The sequence below is a fragment of the Panthera leo genome, chromosome A1, assembly GCF_018350215.1.
Source record: "Panthera leo isolate Ple1 chromosome A1, P.leo_Ple1_pat1.1, whole genome shotgun sequence".
Classification (NCBI taxonomy): Eukaryota; Metazoa; Chordata; class Mammalia; order Carnivora; family Felidae; genus Panthera; species Panthera leo.
In genome coordinates, this window is record NC_056679.1 from 536,420 (window position 1) to 557,339 (window position 20,920).

At 41.4% G+C, this 20,920-nt stretch overlaps 2 protein-coding genes across 10 annotated transcripts in view; one reads left to right on the forward strand and one right to left on the reverse strand.

Moving 5' to 3' along the window:
* CENPJ (centromere protein J) overlaps positions 1-11,878 on the reverse strand; it is a 56,021-nt gene extending 44,143 nt beyond the window's left edge. For 2 of the 9 annotated variants that reach the window (XM_042936715.1, XM_042930853.1), the window contains exons 1-5: positions 11,720-11,878; positions 10,989-11,054; positions 7,246-7,453; positions 5,377-5,886; positions 4,756-4,879 (exon numbers count right to left, since the gene is read on the reverse strand). In XM_042936715.1, coding sequence (XP_042792649.1) covers positions 4,756-4,879; positions 5,377-5,820 — 568 coding nt within the window. In that variant the 5' untranslated portion in view covers positions 5,821-5,886; positions 7,246-7,453; positions 10,989-11,054; positions 11,720-11,878. Of the gene's footprint in view, positions 1-4,755; positions 4,880-5,376; positions 5,887-7,245; positions 7,454-9,272; positions 9,360-10,988; positions 11,055-11,719 lie in introns of those variants that run through there. The other 7 variants (XM_042933906.1, XM_042931652.1, XM_042932494.1 and 4 more) reach the window with 7 other exon arrangements.
* Positions 11,879-16,871: 4,993 nt separating this feature from the next.
* Positions 16,872-20,920, forward strand: part of PARP4 (poly(ADP-ribose) polymerase family member 4) — a 110,532-nt gene continuing 106,483 nt past the window's right edge. The window contains exon 1 of the mRNA XM_042927340.1: positions 16,872-17,157. The gene's annotated coding sequence lies outside the window, so the exon portion shown is untranslated. The remainder of the gene's footprint in view (positions 17,158-20,920) is intronic.

Here is a 20,920-nt window from a genome sequence, read left to right on the forward strand (position 1 = left end):
GACTCTGTGTCTCTCCCTCAAAAAAAAGTAAAAAACATTGAAAAAATGTAAAATGTTAAAAAAAAAAAAAAAAAGTGAAGGGGCACCAGTTGGCTCAGTCAGTGGGGCATGTGACTTTTGGTCTCAGGGTTGTGAATTTGAGCCCCAAGTTGGGTGTAGAGATTACTTAAAAATAAAATCTTAAAAAAAAAAAAAAAAAAAAACCCAGAAGGGGCACCCAAGTAGCTCAGTCAGCTGAGCATCCAACTCTTGATTTCAGCTCAGGTCAGGATTTCAGGGTTTGTGCGTTCCAGCCCCAAGTTGGGCTCTGTGCTGACCACATGGAGCCTGCTTGGGATTCTCTCTCGCTCTCTCTATCCCTCCCCTGCTCACACACTCTCTCTCTTTCTCCCTCTCTCTCAAAATAAAGAAATATTTAAAAATATATAAATCGAAGAAGAGAAGACACAATGTGAAGGGTTTTATAAGAGCCATGCCACCCATCTCTCAAACCCTCTGCCTCATCCCAGATCACAAATAAAACTGGAAATGAGGTAGGTCTTCATAGACTATCAGGCTCAAACTCCTTTCTTTTATAGAACAATACTCTCTCCATCCAAAGATTTTTTTAAGTTTATTTATTTTGAGAAAGAGAGCATGAGTTGGGGAGGGGCAGAGAGAAAGGAAGAGAGAGAGAATCCTAAGTAGGCTCTGCGCTGCCAGTGGAGAGCCCAATGCGGGGCTTGAACCCATAAACCATGAGATCATGACCTGAGCCAAAATTGAAAGCCAGACGCTCAAATGACTGAGCCACCCAGCATCCCCAAATGTTTTTGACTTATAGTCACCTCACTTCAGACTGAAGATGTCTTTGATAAAAGTGCAATATCCCAAAGTAGCAGTTCTCAAAGTGTGGTCTGTAAACCCCTGAAGGTCTCTTAAGATTCTTTCAGTGCATCCACAAAGTCAAATCTATGTTCATAAAATATTAAGATAGCATTTGTCTTTTTTACTTCATGCACTAATGGTGCAAGAGCAAAACAGAAACTCGTGGTACCTTCACTCAAAAGCAGGACAGCAAAACAGTGGCACTAAACTGTGCTAGCAGTCACTGTATTAGTCACCACAAAAAACAAACAAACAAACAAAAAACAGGGGCGCCTGGGTAGCTGAGTCAGTTGAGCGTCTGACTCTTGATTTTGGCTCAGGCCATAATCCCAGGGTCGTGGGATAGAGCCCCACATCAGGCTCCATGCTGGGTGTAGAGCCTGCTTAGGATTCTCTCTCTCCCTCTGCCCATCTCCCCTGCTGGTGCTCTCTCTCTCTCTCTCTCTCTCTCAAAACAAACAAACAAACAAACAAACAGTTTTATTTAAGAATGTCCTAGATAGGAGCGCCTGGGTGGTTCAGTTGGTTGAGTACCCAACTCTTGGTTTGGCTCAGGTCAAGATCTCACGGTTGTGAGATTAAGCCCCATGTTGGGCTCCATGCTGAATGTGGAGCCTGCTTGGGATTCTGTCCCTCCTCAGCGCACTCTCTCTCTCAAAAAAATAAAATAAAAAGGTCCTAAAGTTGCAAGAATTATTAATTTTTAAACTGAGTTTGAACTGTTGAGTTCAAGTGTCATTTCAACATTCTATAGGACAAAACAAAAAGTGCATAAATCACTTCTACTGCAAACCAAGACATAGCTTGGTTTGAGATGTAAGCTTGACTAGGCACTTCTCTCAAAGAACATCATTTTTACTTGAAAGAATAAATGACAAAACTATGATGATTTAAACCTTCGTACTTGGCAGACAGTTTCTCAAAAATTAAACAAGCGAGCCAGTCACTTCAAAGAAAATAACTACAGTATTTACTAGTAAAACTTGAAGTCTCTAGTAAAAATTAGAATTTATTAAACAAACCTACCACCATGAGCTTGACAGCTTCATAACACTTCAAGACTTTAAAAAAAAAAAAAAAAGACTTAAAAAAATTTTTTTAATGTTTATTTTTGAGAGAGAGAGGGAGAGCACAAGTTGGGGAGGGGCAGAGGGAGAGAGAGAGGGAGACAGAGGATCCCAAGCACCTCAGCACTGACAGCAGAGAGCCCCATGCAGGCACTGACTCAAGAACTGTGAGACTATGACCTGAGCCTAAGTCAGACACTCAACCAACTGAGCAACCCAGGCAGCACCCTGCTACTTCAAGACTTTTACGATGAGCTCTGTAGTGGTATTAATGGATATAATTTTTTGATATTATATGATAAAATACACTTAAGTATATTTTAAAGACCTACATAACTCAGTGAACCACTACTTTGCAAATAACCAATGCACAATTTTACTAAATCATGCATGATAAAAGAGCCATTCAAAATGCCAAGATATTCCAATATATTTCATGTACTAGAGTATAAAAAAGTTCATTAATATAGTTTCAGACTCCATACTTTGAACTATCACTAAGAAATGGCCAATTGTTAGGTTTGGGTGCAATATCAAAGAAATAACTACAATTATTTGAAAAGGCTATTACAGTACTCTTCTTTCCCTCTTCCAAGTAAACATCCATGTGAGGCCGAATTTTTTTTCACATGCTTCAATCAGAACAACATAACTTAAGAGAATGAATGCAGAAGCAGATAGGACTATCAGCTGAGCTCTTTTAAACCAGAAGTTAAAAGAGATATTCAAAAATATAAAACTATGCCATTCTTCTAATTTTTTAGAAAAACCTCTTCATTAAGTTAGTTATGATAACATGTAACTGCTTTTTATTTTAATGCATTAGTTTTTTAATTTCTCCAATTTAATTTCTGATAGTTAAATATCAACAGCCATAGCCCACAGAACAAATACTCTGGAGTCCTCATTAATTTAAGAGTGTTCAGTGGTCCTGAGACCAAACAGTGTTAAAAATCACTGTCCTAAAAGCAATGTGCCATAACTGAAAGGCGCTAGCTTTTATATCAACAATGTTGAAACTGCTTCCTTATTGCTCTACCGTAGTGCTATTTCTACCTTAAAAAGTATCACAGGCTGTTATTGAAATGATCTGGATTATCCTCTTATGTATTCCATAAAGGAACCCTGACCCATTCAACTATTTCAAGACACACACCATGTTCTCTACATTTACTAAGATAAACGTCCTAATTCCCTAAACCACTCTTCATCTGATACATTTCTCATCACTACCACTACTACTATTCCCTGAATCCCATCCAGCTACTTTGCACATTCATCTGCCAATGTCTTTTATTCTTCGTATTCTCAATGCCCAGTGCAACCTCTGAACAGAACAGGCACTTTTGTGAATCAGCACTGTGTCTCTGGGAAGGTGCCATCAAGAAGCAAACACATGTTCCAGATCACTATTTCTCAAACTAAGGGATACAATCCATTAGTAATGTTATCATCAGAATCATGACTGGTACTTTTTTCAATGAATGAGATTAGGACAAAATAAACAGAAAACCTCCTTACAACATGCCAGGCACACCAATAACGACTGATTTATGAAATTTCTTTGAAATTATGAGTCACGATTTTAAATGTTTTTGTTATAATGTGGTATGGTGAAACATCTCTCAAAACCACTACTAGAGATCAAATTTACACAGGTTTACAGTCCCCTGATAAGCACATCGTGTTTTCTGTTAACTGATCTAGTATACAACAAAAGATCTGTCATCTGCCACCACAGAAAATATTTTTGGTATGGCTCCTCTGCTGACCAGAGTAGCCTCTACACATATTTTACCATTATGACCCTGAGGAGTTTTTCATTCTTTTTTTTTTTTTTTTTTTTTTTTTTTTTTTTTTAGAGAGAGAGAAAGAATCCCAAGTAGGCTCTGCTTTATCAATACAGAGCCTAATGCAGGGCTTGATCCCACAAACCAGGAGATCATGACCTGAGCGGAGACAAGAGCCAGACACTTAACTGACTGAGCCACCCAGACACCCTAGGGAGTTTTTCATTCTTCAGGCAGGGGTTGTAAGCCAGTAGCCCTAGGCCAAATTTGGCTCTACATCTTTTATTCTGCTAGGTCTTTTTAAAATTTTATAGGGGCGCCTGGGTGGCTCAATCGATTAAGCATCTGACTTTGGCTCAGGTCACCATTTCACAGTTTTTGAGTTCGAGCCCAACACAGGGCTCTCTGATGTCAGCACAGAACCCACTTTGGATCCTCTGTCCCTCTCTCTCTCTCTCTGCCTTTCCCCCTCTCCCCACTCATCTGCTCTCTCACTCCCTCTCTCTCTCTAAAATAAATAAACATTAAAAAAAATCCTTAGGGGTACCTGGGTGGCTCAGTCAGTTAAGCGTCCGACTTCAGGCTCAGGTCATGATTTCACGGTTCATGGGTTCAAACTCCGCATCGGGCTCTGTGCTGACAACTCAGAGCCTGGAGCCTGCTTTGGATTCTGTGTCTCCCTCTCTCTCTCTGCCCCTCCCTCTCTCTCTCTGCCCCTCCCTCGCTCATGCTCTGTCTCTCAAAAATAAGTAAATGTTAAAAAAAAATTAAAAATCTTTAAACTTTTATTTTATAAATAAATATGACTGCCGTTAAGCAGGGCACACATGCTCCAGAATGGCCCAGCTCCCACCTGTCCCAATCATGTAACACCACCACCATTTCATAGTTATCTGCAAGGCCCCTAAAGAAACTGGGGTTCACCACATATGATAGAGTAATGGTAGAAAAAACCTGTCAAACAACTAAAGGTGAGAAATGTCAGTGTTCACTGTTGAGCTGACTGAAGGCTCTGTGTAAGCACAAAGTACCTGGGAGTGGTTGGTGCCCAGACACAGTAGTGAGCAGCTTCTCTTGTTCTTCCAGAAGTCTCTGTAGTTGCTCGAAATGCTGCCTCCTCAGCTGTTCCTGCTTCTTCTGTTGTACTTCTTTCAGCTTTTTAAACATAAAACTTGATTAAACTAACTTTACATTTCTTTAGGGATCTTTGCTCCTTACATTTATCTTAACCCCTCTCATCTCCCTTTTCGTATCATCTCTAATACAGAGTTTCAAAGAGTGATCCCTAAGTAACTACATCTGCCACCCAAACTCTAAAATCCTATTTTTTATGAAGGAAACATAGAAACAGAAAAAGTCATTTGAATCTGTAGATTCTTACAATACGATAGGTATCAGTACATTTATGATCAACTTTTCCCCTTTAATATCTAATCAGCCATTTCCAATTCAGTTTTTGCCAAACGAAGCAGAAACTTAAAAGACATTGTTATCTCAAGTGTTGTATGTTACATATCAAACCTGTGTTAATGTTTCACATTAGATAAAAGGCAAAATTTGGTATTTTGAGGATTTCCCAGGCAAGGGGAAGAAACTGTTCATCAACAGAAACTTGCAATAATGCAAATACATTAGGCCAAATCCTGTTGTACCTGTTCAAGCTTTTTAAAAAGTGGGTCTTTATAAGGCACTTCTTTGCATTCACTTGAAAGATCTGAGACAATGTCATTTTTGTTATCTTCCCAGTGTCCAGGAGCACCCTGACATGCCACTATTTGTGCTTCCTCTTTAGTTAAAGGAAACACTGCATGTGTTTCAGACTTATTTGATTGTAGTTTATAAGGGCTGTTAGAGTCCAACTTCTGTTCTTCATGAAGTGAATCTTCTTCACTTATAAAGGTGAAGCTATTTGAAAAATGAGTGGCTTTAACAGGAAAGCTGGTAGAAGTGTCCACACTTGCTTGCTGCTCTTCGTCTGCTTCCAAAATAGGAAATCCACGATTTAATATGACCCCAGCCCGAGAAGGATTGGTCATCCACTGGGTTAGGAAGCTCTGCCCACTATTTAACTCTGAAGAGGCTGGCATCAGGAACATTTTAGTCCAACGACACTATTATATTTAAATAATATACAAGCTGGAACTGCTATTAATTTCCAAAGCCTGTAGAAAGAAGATGCCAACAAAAAACATCGGTTAAAGCTGTTCTACCCAAACCGCGAACCAGCACAAAAATCTACTGGATATTTCAAATTCAAAAGACTTAATCAGCAAAGCAACTGCGCAAGAAGTTACGTGGTTTGTTTTTTTTTTTTAAGTCTTAAAAATATCCAAATTGAGTGAATCAAAAACCTAAGTTCCTTGCTGACAGAATCAGGATATAGATGTTATTTAAGGCCTTGACACTGGGCGAGATCACTAAGTGACTGAGGGTACAAAAAAGAGAAGATGTAGAAAGTAGTGTCCTGGAGACCAAGTGAAAAAAGTGTTTCAAGGAAGAAAGAGACGTGTTAAATGCTGTTAACAGACGAAGGGTGAGAACTGAGAACTGATCTTGGAATTGAGCAACGTAAAGGTCATGATAACTTTGATGAGAGCAGCTGGAAGGGAGAGGGACGCTGCCAAAGCTTAAATGGAGGAAATACATGAAAGAATGAGAAATTAAGGACAGCTAACTCTTCCCAGGAGTTCTGTTATAAAGGGAAGGAAATAAATGGAACGGTGGCTGTACAGGGAAGCATGGTGAAGAATGATTTTTTAAGACAGGAGAAATAAAAGCATGTCTGTAGGCTAATGAGGATGGACAGAGGAGAGAATTAGTATAGCCATGTCTCTGAAGTGAGGGGTGAGAAAATCTAGTACCAAAGCGAAATGACGTTTCACATTATTTTTCAGACACAATTCTAGATTTTAACTTTATCAATATAATACAAAAGGAAATGAAAAATGGCAATTTGGAGGCATACATGTATTTATTTAGCTTTGTACCTAGTGTCTGAAAAAAAAAAAAAAAGATACAAGCAGAAAAAGAAATATAGATGCACAAACATTACAATATGCTCATACTCACTCAAGTGGAACAGAAATTAAAACAGTAATGACATACCAGTTTCCACATACCAGGTTGGCAAAAACTAAAAAACTGATAAACCCCAGTGTGGAAAAGAAATCTTCCATAAAGCGTCATTTGGGAATGTAAACTGGTAAAACCTTTTGAAGGGCAATTTGACACTATCTATCTAAATCGTAAATGCACAGAAACTCTGACTTAGCAATTTCACATGTAGGCATTGTGTGCTATATTGGCACAAGCTCACGTTTGTAACAAACCGAGATTAACTTAAATGTCTATCAAGAGGGGACCGACTAATTATGGCTTTTATATTATGCGACCGAACAGAACAAGCAAGACCAGGTACTGACTGATATGGCCGTCTTGGAATACCCAAGACACATTGTTAAGTTGACAAAGGCAAAGTGCAGAGCAGTGTGCAAGAGATAAAGACAGGAAAGCAAGGTTACCTGGACCTGTGCTGTCCATTCTGGTAGCCACTATTCGGCACTTGAAAGTACTCAGTATGACTGACGAACTGAAAGACAGATGGTGTCACTTTATCAAAACCGGATTTAATGGAATTTTAAGTCAAGTGACTGCTGCTTCCCTTGTTGCTTCACTGCACTCAGCGACCTACGCTGAAAATACTTGTCCTCCATCTTCTGAAGCACAACCCTGAAACAGCGTCATGAGTCGAGCTGTTAAAACTCCTCAGTGCGTTAGGTACAAATGCTGTGAATCACCAGTTTGTACAACTGTCCAAATAGAAGACAAAACGACTGCTCGCAAACTACTCAAAAAGCAAAGACCAAAGTGGCGGTGTTATTTTTACCACTTTTGAGAACCGCAGCTACTGAGACATTAAAAAAAGAGAGAGAGGGGCGCCTGGGTGGCGCAGCCGGTTGAGCGTCCGACTTCAGCCAGGTCACGATCTCGCGGTCCGTGAGTTCGAGCCCCGCGTCGGGCTCTGGGCTGATGGCTCGGAGCCTGGAGCCTGTTTCCGATTCTGTGTCTCCCTCTCTCTCTGCCCCTCCCCCGTTCATGCTCTGTCTCTCTCTGTCCCAAAAATAAAAAAAATAAAAATAAATAAAAAAAAAACGTTGAAAAAAAAATTAAAAAAAAAAAAGAGAGAGAAAGAAAAAAAGGAACTGTTGCTACAGACAACACAGATGAGTAATGTTGAGTCCAACTCTCAACAAATTCACACCTGTATGTTCCCATTTAATATGAAGTTCAAGAACAGGCAAAATAAATGTATAGGTACAGAAGTCAGACTCATGGTTATCTAGGAAGCTGGGGGTTGGCATCATTGACTGAGAAGCGGCTTCTGCCTTTGGGGACGATAGGCAGTCTTATTATCTTTAACTAGCGGGGATTACTCTGGTGTATACATTTGGGTAGTTCACTTAAGATTAAGGAAGATTACTTAATATCTGCTATTCCTGAATAATTTTTGAAACTCTGTTCTAAGCGAAGTAATTCTAATTATTTTTGAGATGACGCCTTTTGAAAAAGGACCAACATTTCATCAAAACCAGCCAGGTAATCTTTGTTAAACTGAAGTGACTTTAGCAGGAAACTTCTGAAATCCGAATTTAGAGACACAAGCTACAAGGTTATTCTGTAACATTGAAAACTAGAGAAGTTCCCTACTAGACTCACAAGCCCAAGTCCCCTTGTGCTGCAGCATTCAAGGCATCTGCGTCTTCCCACACTCAGCACCTCTGTTCCTTCCTTTCAACTTCGTGACTATGATCTTCAAAGTATATTTACTGTCAGCATGAATAAAAGTAGTTTCACTTCATCTGCTATTTATTGCTGGGAAGGCCTTGCTAAAGGGAACATACATATATATAATATAGCAAAATGTCTACCAAGGGTTAGTTTGTGGACTAGGATTTTCTAGACATTAAAATCTGTTTGAAACAAGCGGACAGCCTTGCAACCCCCAAAGACTGCTATGTAAACGTTCTTAAAGCAGTCTGGGGGGGATACATTTTCTGCATTCTGAGGGGAAAAGTGGATACAAACAGTTAACTCAAAGCCATCCTCAGACCGTATAACTAGTTGGTTAGCGAGGTGATTTAACAGTCTCCCAAATACAAGTCCTCGAACGCCACGAATGCACAGCAAAGCTTTGAAAGGCAAGGAGGACTAGGGTGATGACGGGCCTACGTAAGGACAGAAAGCAAACCAACTTTACACTTTCTCGAACCCACTGTGTCCCCCGCGCCTCTGAACAGCTGTTTGAAGTAAAGCCCAAACCACAGGCGGTGAGAGTCCCTGAAAAGAAGGCTCGCCACAAAAACAGCGTTAAGCAGGAACGGCCACAGAAGTGTTGGCCACCGTCGCACGGCCGGCGAGCGTCCCGCTCGCTTGGCGCCCAGCTGAGCCAGCGCTCAGGCCGGAGCAGATCCCTCCCACGCACCGCCAGCACTCTTAGGCGCAGGGCGACAAACACACTAGCTCCCCCGCTCCTCTGCCCACACATTACCGCGCCGCAGGCCTCTGGCCTCTCAGTCCACTCACACCACAGCGAAAATCTCCACCGCATTTATGAATGAGCCGCCACAACCAGCACCTCCGGCCGGAGCCCCGCCCCCAAGTCCGGCTCCGCCCCTGATCCGAGGGCTCCTGGGAAATGTAGTTTCCACCGGCCCCCTCGGCGCTTGCGCGCGGGCACCGGAGAAACCCACGTAAACTACCACTCCCGGCGGTCTCTCAGGGACGGACGTTACCTAGGGTCTCACTGAGAGGCGCCTTCCGCCTGGGCCGCGGGGCTAGTGGCTGGAGTAGGCGGGCTGCTGGGCGGGAGGGGAAAAAAAAAACCGTTCTTAAAGAGAACTTCCTGGGCAGAGCTAGCCCGCCCCCAACCCCAGTCCCGCCTTGGAAACTAGGGATAGCGCCTTAACGAGAAGTCGATCGCCGCGTTGAGAGAAACGCTGGGAACCTAGAGATTCAGAGCTAACAACCTACAGACCAGTGCTTTTAGAGGTGATGGGCGCGGGGGAGGTGCTTTTTGTTTAACGTCCGTCTATTTTGTTTTCCGATTTGGCTGGCTGTGACAGTGCTCACAGGCACTCACCAGACCAAGGTAAACGGGTGAGAATTCACTCCAAAAATAGTCATCACTCATCATTTCTCGTACAGCTAATACATGGTTTGGCTGTGTGTGGCCATTAGATGTTAAAACTCTTTATTTTAAACACTGAAAGTGCAAAATTCAGAAAATGTTTTCCTTATTGCCACCACAGAGGGTTGTGTAGGTAGAGAACAATGCGGTGCAACTTACCGTAGCCTACACTACCCGGGCTTCGTGTCTGTTTAATTAAACACCAGTAAGCCAAGTGAAATTTGTAAAAAAAAAAAAAAAAAAAAAAAAAAGGTCAAATAAAGTGCCATTTATAACAACCAGTGTAATCACTGAAATAAACTACCACTGGTTAAAGATAATTAAAAAACTTTCGCAGAAATTTGCCCCCCAAAATTGTTTTGCTTCCACCCTCAAAAATAGACTTTCCCTAAAGCAAGGTTTTGGATTTGCTTTTTTTCTTTTTTTCATTATGGATGAAACCAAATCCCAAGACTTCCAAGATCACAAAACTATTTAAGATGCCTTGTGAGGATCCAAACTCTCATCTTCATTTGTAACAGTCCTTTGGCTTGAAAAAGCATGCCCAAAGGTTCGTTGTTTCTCTTAAAATGTTGTGTGTCTTTTAAGATAGTCACAATATCCTCTAATTTTGTGCCTGTATTTTATTGCTATATTCTTATTCCAATGTGGTATGTAGTACCATATTGCTTGCTGGCTGAATAAAAATAAGACTGTTACCACACTCAAGTCCTAATCGGTTGTTAAATTAAGGTTCTAATACCTAAATGTTCATCTATAGCCCAGGCAATTCTCAAAACTGCCCGCTAAGTGTGAAGTGTCCTCAGAATCCGTCACAAGGTGGGAGGGGTAGAGGGGAGAAACTTCCAACTTCTGTTGTGCCACGCAGTGGAAGATTCACCCTCATCAGCTATCTTGTTGCATCTTCAGTATTGATGTGGAGAGAAATTAGACTAAGAGCTCCCCTCCAGGGGGTTCAACCACAAATTATGCATTCTGATACCATCCTTTATGCCATCATAAGAGGAGGCGGACACTATAATAAAATGATTAAGAGCCCATGCTTTGAAATCAGGCATTCCTGGGATCAGATCCTACCTTGAGGACTTACAAAGTGCTTTGTAGTCTTCAGTACTGCACCGTTGAGAAACTCAGTCTTCTCATCTGCAAAACGGGGATGATAACAATGCCTACCTCACAGAATCATCAAGAAGATTAATTTAAAACGTTATATAAAAACAGCATAACATCTTGTCAAATTTAATGAGCAGGAGGTGTTTGCACTTTTTAAGAAACCATTTTTTTGAGGTATGATTGACATACAAAAAGCTATACGTATTGAATGTATATAACTTGATGAGTTTTGGAGGTAAGTATTCACCCATAAAACTATCACCAAAATCTGTACCATAAACATGTCCGTCAAGGTGCTTCCATCCTTGTCATGATTTCAACTCGATGAACTCACTTTGTTTGCCAGGCCCAGCTCTCCAGGTCATGTCAAACGGTTTTGTAAAATACAAATTGATACCATGTTATTCTCAAGTTATTGGGAATAATATTTTAACACAGCTGATCTGGCTATGAAAGATGTTCAGAGAGTTGAAAATCCTTCATTGCCGGGCTAGTAATAGTAGTAACTTCTCTGTCAAGAGAGGATAGAATTGCAGGCCTGATCAAGGGGTGATCCCCATGCTGGAATCATCCAGGCTAGAAAGGATGACTCTAGCAGGTTAGAGGTAATACTGAAGAGATTCAAGTAGTTTCCAGGCAAAAGCAAGAAAACCCATGGCCCACTTCACCTATGGGGAAGAGAGGGAATTCCTTACCAGTTCCCAAACTCGGATTTCTGGAATTTTATTGCAGTAAAGAAGTTTCCATCAACCATGTTGGATGCCAAAAGAACAGCTTTTTAAAAAACCTTGTTGTTTTAATAAAGATAAAACTATTGCTGGTGCATTGGATTGCAGCAAAAGATTATGGAAACCTGTGAGTCTAAGTAACAAAGGGATTATCACATCTACTACATTCTAGAATGCCTGAGCCATAATGTTGAATACACAGGAAAGGGGAATAGTAGCCTGAATCATTGCTATAATCACAGCAGAGCAATACTATGATACTTGTCACACCTATATTTTTATTTTACCCTCTTCTTGAAAATAACAATAATTAAGGTTTTTATTTAATTGTCTGATGGTTTCAAAGCATTCTACAGGTTTTTATTGCACATTTTTTTGTATTTGAGAGAGAGAGCATGCGAGCTGGGGAGGGGCAGAGAGGGAGACGGGGGATCCAAGGGGGGCTCTGTGCTGACAGCAGACAGCCCGATGTGGGGCTCAAATTCATGAACCTTGAGATCACAACCTGAGCCAAAGTCAGATGCTTAACCAACTGAGCCACCAGGTGCCCCTACACATTTTTAAACTAGCACATTTACTTTCCACAAATATGAAAATTACCAGTGATTTGCATATCCTAAAAATTACATTAACTACAATAGGCAGGGCTATCCAAAAACTTCCACATGTGTTCCATTGCCCATTCCTTAAAATATTGAGTAGTTCCTATGTGTCAGGCATAGGAACTTCTTCTTTGACTATTTAGTAGAATTCACCAGTGAAGCCAGCTGATTCTGGGATGCTTTTCTTTGTTGGGTGGTTTTTGATTACTCAATATCTATTCAGATTTTCTATTTCTTCCTGAGCAAGTGGTGGTAGTTAAGAGTGTTCTAGGAGTTTCTCCATTTTATCTAGGTTATCTAATTTGTTGATGTACAAATCTGTTGTTTGCAGATTCTCTTATAAACCTATTTCTATAAGGTCAATAATAATGTCCCCATTTACATTTCTGATTTTAGTAATTTAAGTTCCCTCTTTTTTCTTTGTCAGTCTAAAATTTTGTCAGTTTTGTTGATCTTTTCAAAAACCAACTTTTTATTTCATTAATTCTATTTTTCTATTCACCATTTCATATACCTCTGTTCTGATCATTATTATTTCCTTCTGCTGACCTTGGGTTTAATTTGTTCTTTTTTTTTTTTTTTTTTTCTAGTTCTTTTAGGTGTAATTTGGGTTGTTAGCTTGGGATCTCCCTGCTTTTTTCATATAGGCATTTACAGCAATAAATTTCTTCTGAACACTTTCACCACATCCCATGAGTTTTAGTATGATATGTTTTTGTTTTAACTCATCTCAAAGTATTTTTGAATTACCCTTGTGATTTCCTCTTTGACCCACAGGTTAAGTGTGTTTTGTTTGATTTCCACATATTTGCTATTTTTCCAGTGTTTTTTTTTTCTGTTACTAATTTCTAGCTTCATTCCACTGAAGTCAGAGAAAGTACTTTGTATGATTTCAGTTATTTAAATTTACCAAAAATTGCTTTGTGGCTTTACACATGGTCTATCCTAGTTTTGTGTTCTTTTAAAAGAATATGTATTATGCAATTATTGTATGAAGTATTCTATATTTGTCTTTTTTTTAATTTTTTTTATGTTTATTTATTTTTCACAGAGAGAGAGAGACAGAACATGAGCAGGGGAAGGGTAGAGAGAGAGAGGGAGACACAGAATTGGAAGCAGGCTCCAGGCCCTGAGCTGTCAGCACAGAACCCAACACGGGGCTCGAACCCACGAACCACGAGATCATGACCTGAGCCGAAGTTGGACGCTCAACCGACAGAGCCACCCAGGCGCCCCTGTATATTTGTCCTTTAGGTCTTATTGGTTTATAGTGTCTATTTCTTCATTAATCTTCTTTCTAGTTATATCAAATAGTGAAATTGGGTATTGAAGTCTTCAACTATTATTTTAGAACTATCTTATTTCCCCCCTTCATCACTGTTTACTTCAGATATTTTGGGGCTCTGTTGTTAGAAATGTATATATTTATAAATGTTCTATTTTTTAATGTATTGACTCATTTATTAATATATAATGTTCTTTGTTTCTTATAACAATTTTTTAATGTTTATTTATATTTGAGAAAGGGAGGGGCAGAGAGAGGGAGACAGAGAATCTGAAGCAGGCTCCAGGCTCTGAGCTGTCAACACAGAGCCCGATGCAGGGCTCGAACTCACAAGCCATGAGATCATGACCCAAGCCAAAGTCAGACACTTAACCGACTGAGACACCCAGGCTTCCCTCTTGTAACCAATTTTGACTTATATTTATTTTTTTTCCCCAGAAATTCTAAAAGGTTTATTTTGTGTCTGATGCTGGATGGTGGAGCTCAATGGTCAAGAAAGAATTCTTAAGATGTTTTATGGTGCAGTATGGTTTCATTCTTATGTGGATCCTGAGAAACGTAACAGAAACCCATGGGGGAGGGGAAGGAAAAAAAAAAAAAAAAGAGGTTAGAGTGGGAGAGAGCCAAAGCATAAGAGACTGTTAAAAACTGAGAACAAATTGAGGATTGATGGGGGGTGGGAGGGAGGGCAGGGTGGGTGATGGGTACTGAGGAGGGCACCTTTTGGGATGAGCACTGGGTGTTGTATGGAAACCAATTTGACAGTAAATTTCATATATTAAAAAATAAAAAATAATAAAAAAATAAAAAAAAATTAAAAAAAGATGTTTTATGGTGCAGGGGTGCCTGGGTGGCTCAGTCCGTTGAGCATCTGACTCTTGATTTCAGCTCAGGTCATGATCCCAGGGTCATGGGATCAAGCCCTGCGTCCAGCTCCATGCTTAGCATGGAGCCTGCATAAGATTCTCTCTCTTCTTTTGCCCCTGTCCCCCAATAGTGTGCTTTCTCTCTCTCTCTCAAATAACAATAATAATAATAATAATAATAATAATAATAATAATAAAGATGTTTTACAGTGCAAAAAGGTGTTTTTATTATAGCATGGGGACAGAAACTGTGGGCAGAAAGATCTCCATTGTGATTGTGAGGAGTGACTGATTATATGCGTTTTCTATCCTATGGAGGGGAAGGTGACATTAGGGCTCCAGGAAATTGCATCTATAGGTTCCTGGAGATCTGACTGTGTTTTTCTTGGGGCACCAGGGTGGCTCAGTCAGTTAAGTGTCTGACTCTTGATCTCAGTTCAGGTTTTGATCTAAGGGTTTTGAGTTAATGCCCTGCATTGGGCTCCACGCAGGGCATGAAACCTATTTCAAAAAGAAAAAAAAGGGGCTCCTGGGTGGCTCAGTCAGTTAAGTGTCCGACTATGGCTCAGGTCTTGATCTCCCAGTTCATGAGTTCAAGCTCTGTGTAGGGCTGTGTGCTGACAGCTTATAGCCTGGAGCCTGCTTCGGATTCTGTCTCTGTCTCTGCCCCTTCCCCACGCCCACTCTCTCTCTCTCAAAAATAAACACTGAAAAAAATTAAAGGAAAAAGACTTTTTCTTGTAAATCATTAAGATTTACAAACTATAGTGGAGTTTCACATTCTGCATGGCTGCAATCTTGACCAGTTGACCATTTGTTTCTCCCCTTCCTTTGTTCTTAAGCAGTCACCAGTGCTTAAGGAATTGTTACACATATCCGCCTTAAGGAGGAGGGGGGTTGTGGGGAGTCAGTTTGCATTTTGCTCTCAGCTTGCCTTTTGCTCTCATCAGCATTAGGCAGCCTAAAGATCAGCCAGAAATGGAAACTTATGGTGTTCTTAAGTCTTTTCTGAGCATGAGTCCTGGGCATGTGTGAGCTTTCTAGATGCACCTGTGTACCCAGCTTTTCAAAGCCCTTATTCCTCTAGGAAATCTCATTCCTGGCTGTTCCTCTCATGCTTTTCCTCCCAGGCCTTCAGCCTGTCTGTACTTTCTACTAACTGTTTGTTGGGATTTGTTGTCCCATGCAGCAAGTTTGCTCACTTGCCTTTCAGTGTTTTGGAGGTGCGTGCCCGAAGTAGCTATTTATCCGCCCTGAGAAAGTTTGAGTTAGGGGAAACAAAGGCAAGCCCATTGTATCAGTCCTTCACGGAACCCCCAGACAGGTCAAAAGAGACAAACATAATTCCTTAGGACAAAGTCTGCTCTGCTCTGCTCCCTCCAGAACCAGATTATCTACACTGGGAATGAGGGCTGGCAAAGGGAGCGGAACGGGTTAAAACATGTAAGAACCTCCTACCTTGTTTCCTCCGCCTTTCTCCTGGTTACACATCTGCTTGTTTGCTGTCAACTTTTGACTGTTGTCTGGGTTAAGATAAGGTGGTTTCTGAGTTTTCGTCTGGTTTTTTAAAATGTTCTTGGGGAAGGATGGGCCCTGGGACTCCCTATTATACCAGTTTTGCTTAATGTCACCTAAGCTGATTCATATACCACTCTGTAAGGTAATGATGGGGCGCCTGGGTGGTTCAGTCAGTTAAGCATCTGACTGTTGGTTTTGGCTCAGATCACGATCTCAGTTTGTGAGATCCAGCCTCTTGTTGGGCTCTGTGCTGACAGCATGGAGCCTGCTTGGGATTCTCTCTCTGCCCCTCCCCTGTGCACACAAGTATGGATGTGCGCGGTCTCTCTCTCAAAATAAAGAAACATTACAAAAGACAAAGGAAATGGAGGTCCCAGTAAAGTACCTTGTTGGCAATCCCGAGTAATAAATAGTAGAGTCTGGATTCAAACCCACACCCTCTCTACATCTTTTCTCTTCTCATTTAATTCAGTAGCTGGTGAATTTTATTGTTTTCCTATTATTTTACCCCCTACTCGATGAATCTCAGCCCCCACTTCTCCGGAATGGCAGGTATATATTTATACCTCCGTGAGAACACTACCACAAGCTTCAAACTCAGGAAGTCCTAAACTAAGTTTCATTATCTTACCCTTTTGCTCCTCCAATCTCACACCCTCCCGAAATTTGCTTCTCTTCTGTTCCCAGTAATTACTCTCACTTCTCAGTTAAATGACAGCACCAACCACCCACTGTCACCAAACTGCAACTTTGGAGTTACCCTCACTGCCAAATCCTGACGAAAAAATGAAACTGAAAAAATGCGGAACCCTCAGTCCGATCCAGGAAGAGAAACCCTACCCGAGCCCAACGCCTCACTCCTGGGCGACCGCCCGCAATCTTCAGGCTGGGAGCCCTAGGTCCTCGGGGGCGCGGCCTTGGGAGGCAGCCAAGGGCGGGCTTCCGGCAGCGTTCTCCCTGGCTGGGCTTGGCTGCCGCACCCCGGTTCAGCGCCGGAGCCTGGAGCCGGGAATCCGGAATCCGGAAGCAATCCCGGCAGGAGCGCTGGTAGCCGAGAACGGCGGCTGCGGGGACGTCGGAAGCCGGGAGCACCAGGAGCCGGGGGCGTGCAGAGTGGGCGGGATTCCCTGGCAGGTGCGTTGGCGCCCCTGGGTGGCCGACCCGGCCCGGCGCAGGCCCGCCGCCCTCCGGGTGGTCCTGTAGTCTAGGCCTGAGGGTGGTCGTGTCGACGCCGCGGCTGCCCGTGGTTTCGCAGTTGTCCTCCCAGCCCTGGCTACTGCAGCGCGCGCCCCCCCGGGGGGGAGGGGTTGGAGTGTTCTCGTGCGAGTCGCGGGCCCAGGTGACAGGACACAGGTGGGGCCTCCACGGGGAGCTGGCCCTCAGAGCGGGGGGGGGGGGGGGGGGGGGGGGGGGGGGTAGGTTTCTGGGCGGGGGGATGAACAGATCGCAGTAGAACTCAATGCTTCTGGTTTCCCGTATGCAGACAGCCTTTCTTCTTCAAGTTAGGTATCAAAGGAAACTCTTCATAAAAATACAGTATTTTGGTGAATAAGCAGGGAATGTAATCCGACTTCATAATTAGGAACACCGTGATAGAAGTATTTAATGTTTATGTTGAAGATCAAAGTTGAAAACTTGGAAATCCGTTAAATATTTCCTGCAGGGAATGCCGAATGACTCATCCAGAGGACTGAGTAGGTAGACGTCAGCTTCTAGAATAACAAGGCTTTGCTGAGTGTTCAACCTTTCGATTCTGGATTGCAAAATAACAATAAACATAAAAATATTTAAAGTGCAGTATTGTGAAAAAGGAGGATTCACTCTCGATATGTGTGTGTTGTGGATTTTTTAGGTACATTTGACTTGATCGTTTATGCAGTAAACATTTATTTACGTTCTGTCTGTGTGCTTAGAGGTATAATATTCCATGGGAATAGAAGCAGTACCAAAGTAGGTGGTCTTTGCTTTTTAGGGGTTTATTAGTCCCACTAGGGGAGTGTGGTATTGAGGCAGTGCGGGTCCAAATATGCAAATAATTAGAAATAGAAGGCTTTTCTATAATCCTAGGCTTTAATTGATGCATGAAAGACTTTTTAGTAAGCAGACATTTATTGAATGCCTACTGTGTACCAAAAGTGAGCTAGATTCTAGGGATATAAAGATAAACAAGGCACAGCCCCTCAAATAGCATTGATCCTCGTAGAGAAATTGATAAGAGTGGAGAACAGCCAATGATTATCCACAGATGTGTGATGAAAGCTGCCAGTCTGTAGGGTTGTTGAGAGGGCCAGAGCAGGGCAGCAAATCAGAGGGAGAAGGTTCCAGAAAGAGCCACTGTCTAGGGAGATACTGAGGCTTTCAAAGAGGAAGAAATGCCATTTGTAAAGACATGAAAATGCAAGGCAGTAAGCCTCTTGCTTCCAACTGCACCACTGGTTTTTGGGTAGAGTAGCTAGAATTTGGGAGGAGTTGCTCAGGAAATTTCTCAGTTGCTGGAGATGTATGCTCTAGTCCTGTGTCCCTAACACAGGGCCTGATGGATGGAAGACACTCAGAGATCTCATATGTATGTAGTAGGCCCTGGTAAAAATATGCAGAGATGCTGACTGTTGTTTAGGAAAAGCTTGGAAAGCAGGGAGAGACTGGTGGCACATGTCTCTTGGGAGAGCTGCTAGCCAGGAGAGGCCACACATTGCAGAGAGACACCACATACAATCTGTAGGAAGACAGAAGTCAAGGCCTGATTTGAGATTGCATAGAACTTAGAGTCTGTTTCTCTACCTCCTCTGTGGCCCCAGCTGCTAAGAATGGGCCAGAGTTTGATAAAATGTTTGTTTAGGGGTGCCTGGGTGGCTCAGTCGGTAGAGCGTCCAACTTTGGCTCAGGTCATGATCTCACAGTGTGTGAGTTCCCTTCGGGCTCTGTGCTGGCAGCTCAGAGCCTGGAGCCTGCTTCGAATTCTGTGTCTCCCTCTCTTTCTGCTCCTCCCCCACTCATGCTCTGTCTCTCTCTCTCTCTCTCTCTCTCTCTCTCTCAAAAATACATAAACATTAAAAAAAATTTTTTAATGTTTGTTTATACTTTGATTTCACAAAATGGTGAATGTACTTAATGCCACTGAGCTGTACGCTTAAGAATGGTTAAAATGGTAAATTTTATGTTAGGTCCATTTTACACCAAAATAAAGGCTAAAAAATATCTATGTAACAAGTTTAAAACATTTTCTTCAAAGTGTATTTTCTAATGAATAATTTTCACTAACCAAATATCTGATGACTTGGGGAAAAGTTAAATTACACATAGCCACTACAAATATTTTCAAAGAATATTTAGTGATATGGGCAAATTCTCATTACAAGGTGGCTCAGTAAGTTAAGCGTTAGACTTTGGCTCAGGTAATGATCTCGTGGTTCTACGTTTGAGCCCTGTGTCAGGCCCTGTGCTGGCAGCTCAGAGCCTGGAGCTAGCTTCAGATTCCCTCTCTCTCTGCCCCTTGCCTGCCCATACACTCAGGCTCTCTCTCTCTCTCTCTCTTTCAAAAATAAACATCTAAAAAACATTTTATTAAGTTAGATAAAAGAAGCGCTATAAAATACAATAAATAATATTCACAAATATATATTTTTATAAAAATAATTTGTAAAATATATTGATACAGGAAAGGATAATATCAAAGATATTGAAAGAAATATCAAAATATCAACAGTGGAGTTATTTCCCGATAGAGGGATCATAGGTACTTTAAAATTTTAATGTTTTTATTCATTTTTGAGACACAGAGAGACAGAGCATGAGCAGGGGAGGATCAGAGAGAGAGGGAGACACAGAATTCGAAGCAAGCTCCAGGCTCTGAGCTGTCAGCACAGAGCCTGACACAGGGCTCAGACTGACGGACTGTGACATCATGACCTGAGCCGAAGTTGGATGCCCAACCGACTGAGCCACCCAGGCGCCCCTCATAGGTACTTTTTTAAAACAACTTTACAGACCTATAAGTTATATACCATTAATTTCACCCATTTTAATGGCATGATTCAAAGATTTTTAATAAAGTTACCAAATTGTACATCATCACCATAATCTACCTTCGAACATTTCCATCACTGTATGTGCTCTTTATTTTTCTTTGTACTGTTTAACCTACTTTGGGGGAGAAGTTATTTCTATAAAGACAAATTCATAGTAATTTCCTAGGAACTTTAGGCAAAACTGAGAAGTAATACAATTTAAGCTAAATATAAATTAACAAGAATAAAAATTATTTGAACTCTGACTCAGTATTGTTTAGGATTTTAGGTCTGTTCTCTAAGACAATCATGGGAGTTACAAACAAAGATTTACATATAGGGATATACATTTTAGCTTTGGTTTTGATGCCAAAAATTAGAAATAATTTGCTTGCCCAGCAATATAGAAATAGTTCATTTATGATACATATCTCAGATAGTCTCTGTTAAAAATGTTTTCCAAGAATGTTTAATGATTTAATGCTAATGACAAAATGCTGCCATAATGCAAGATAAGTATTGTGAATATGGTATGATTTCAATTTTGATAATAAAATAGTCAATTACAGTACATACACGTAGAAAAAAAACCTGGAAGAAAAAGCAAAAGAAATTGTTAACATGACCTCTATGTTTTGAAATTATTTTGCTGTTATGCAGTTCTGAATTTTCCACATTTTCTTTTTTTTTTTTTTTTAACGTTTATTTATTTTTGAGACAGAGAGAGACAGAGCATGAATGGGGGAGGGTCAGAGAGAGAGAGGGAGACACAGAATCCAAAACAGGCTCCAGGCTCTGAGCTGTCAGCACAGAGCTGACGTGGGGCTTGAACTCACGAACCGTGAGATCATGACCTGAGCCGAAGTCGGACGCTTAACCGACTGAGTCAC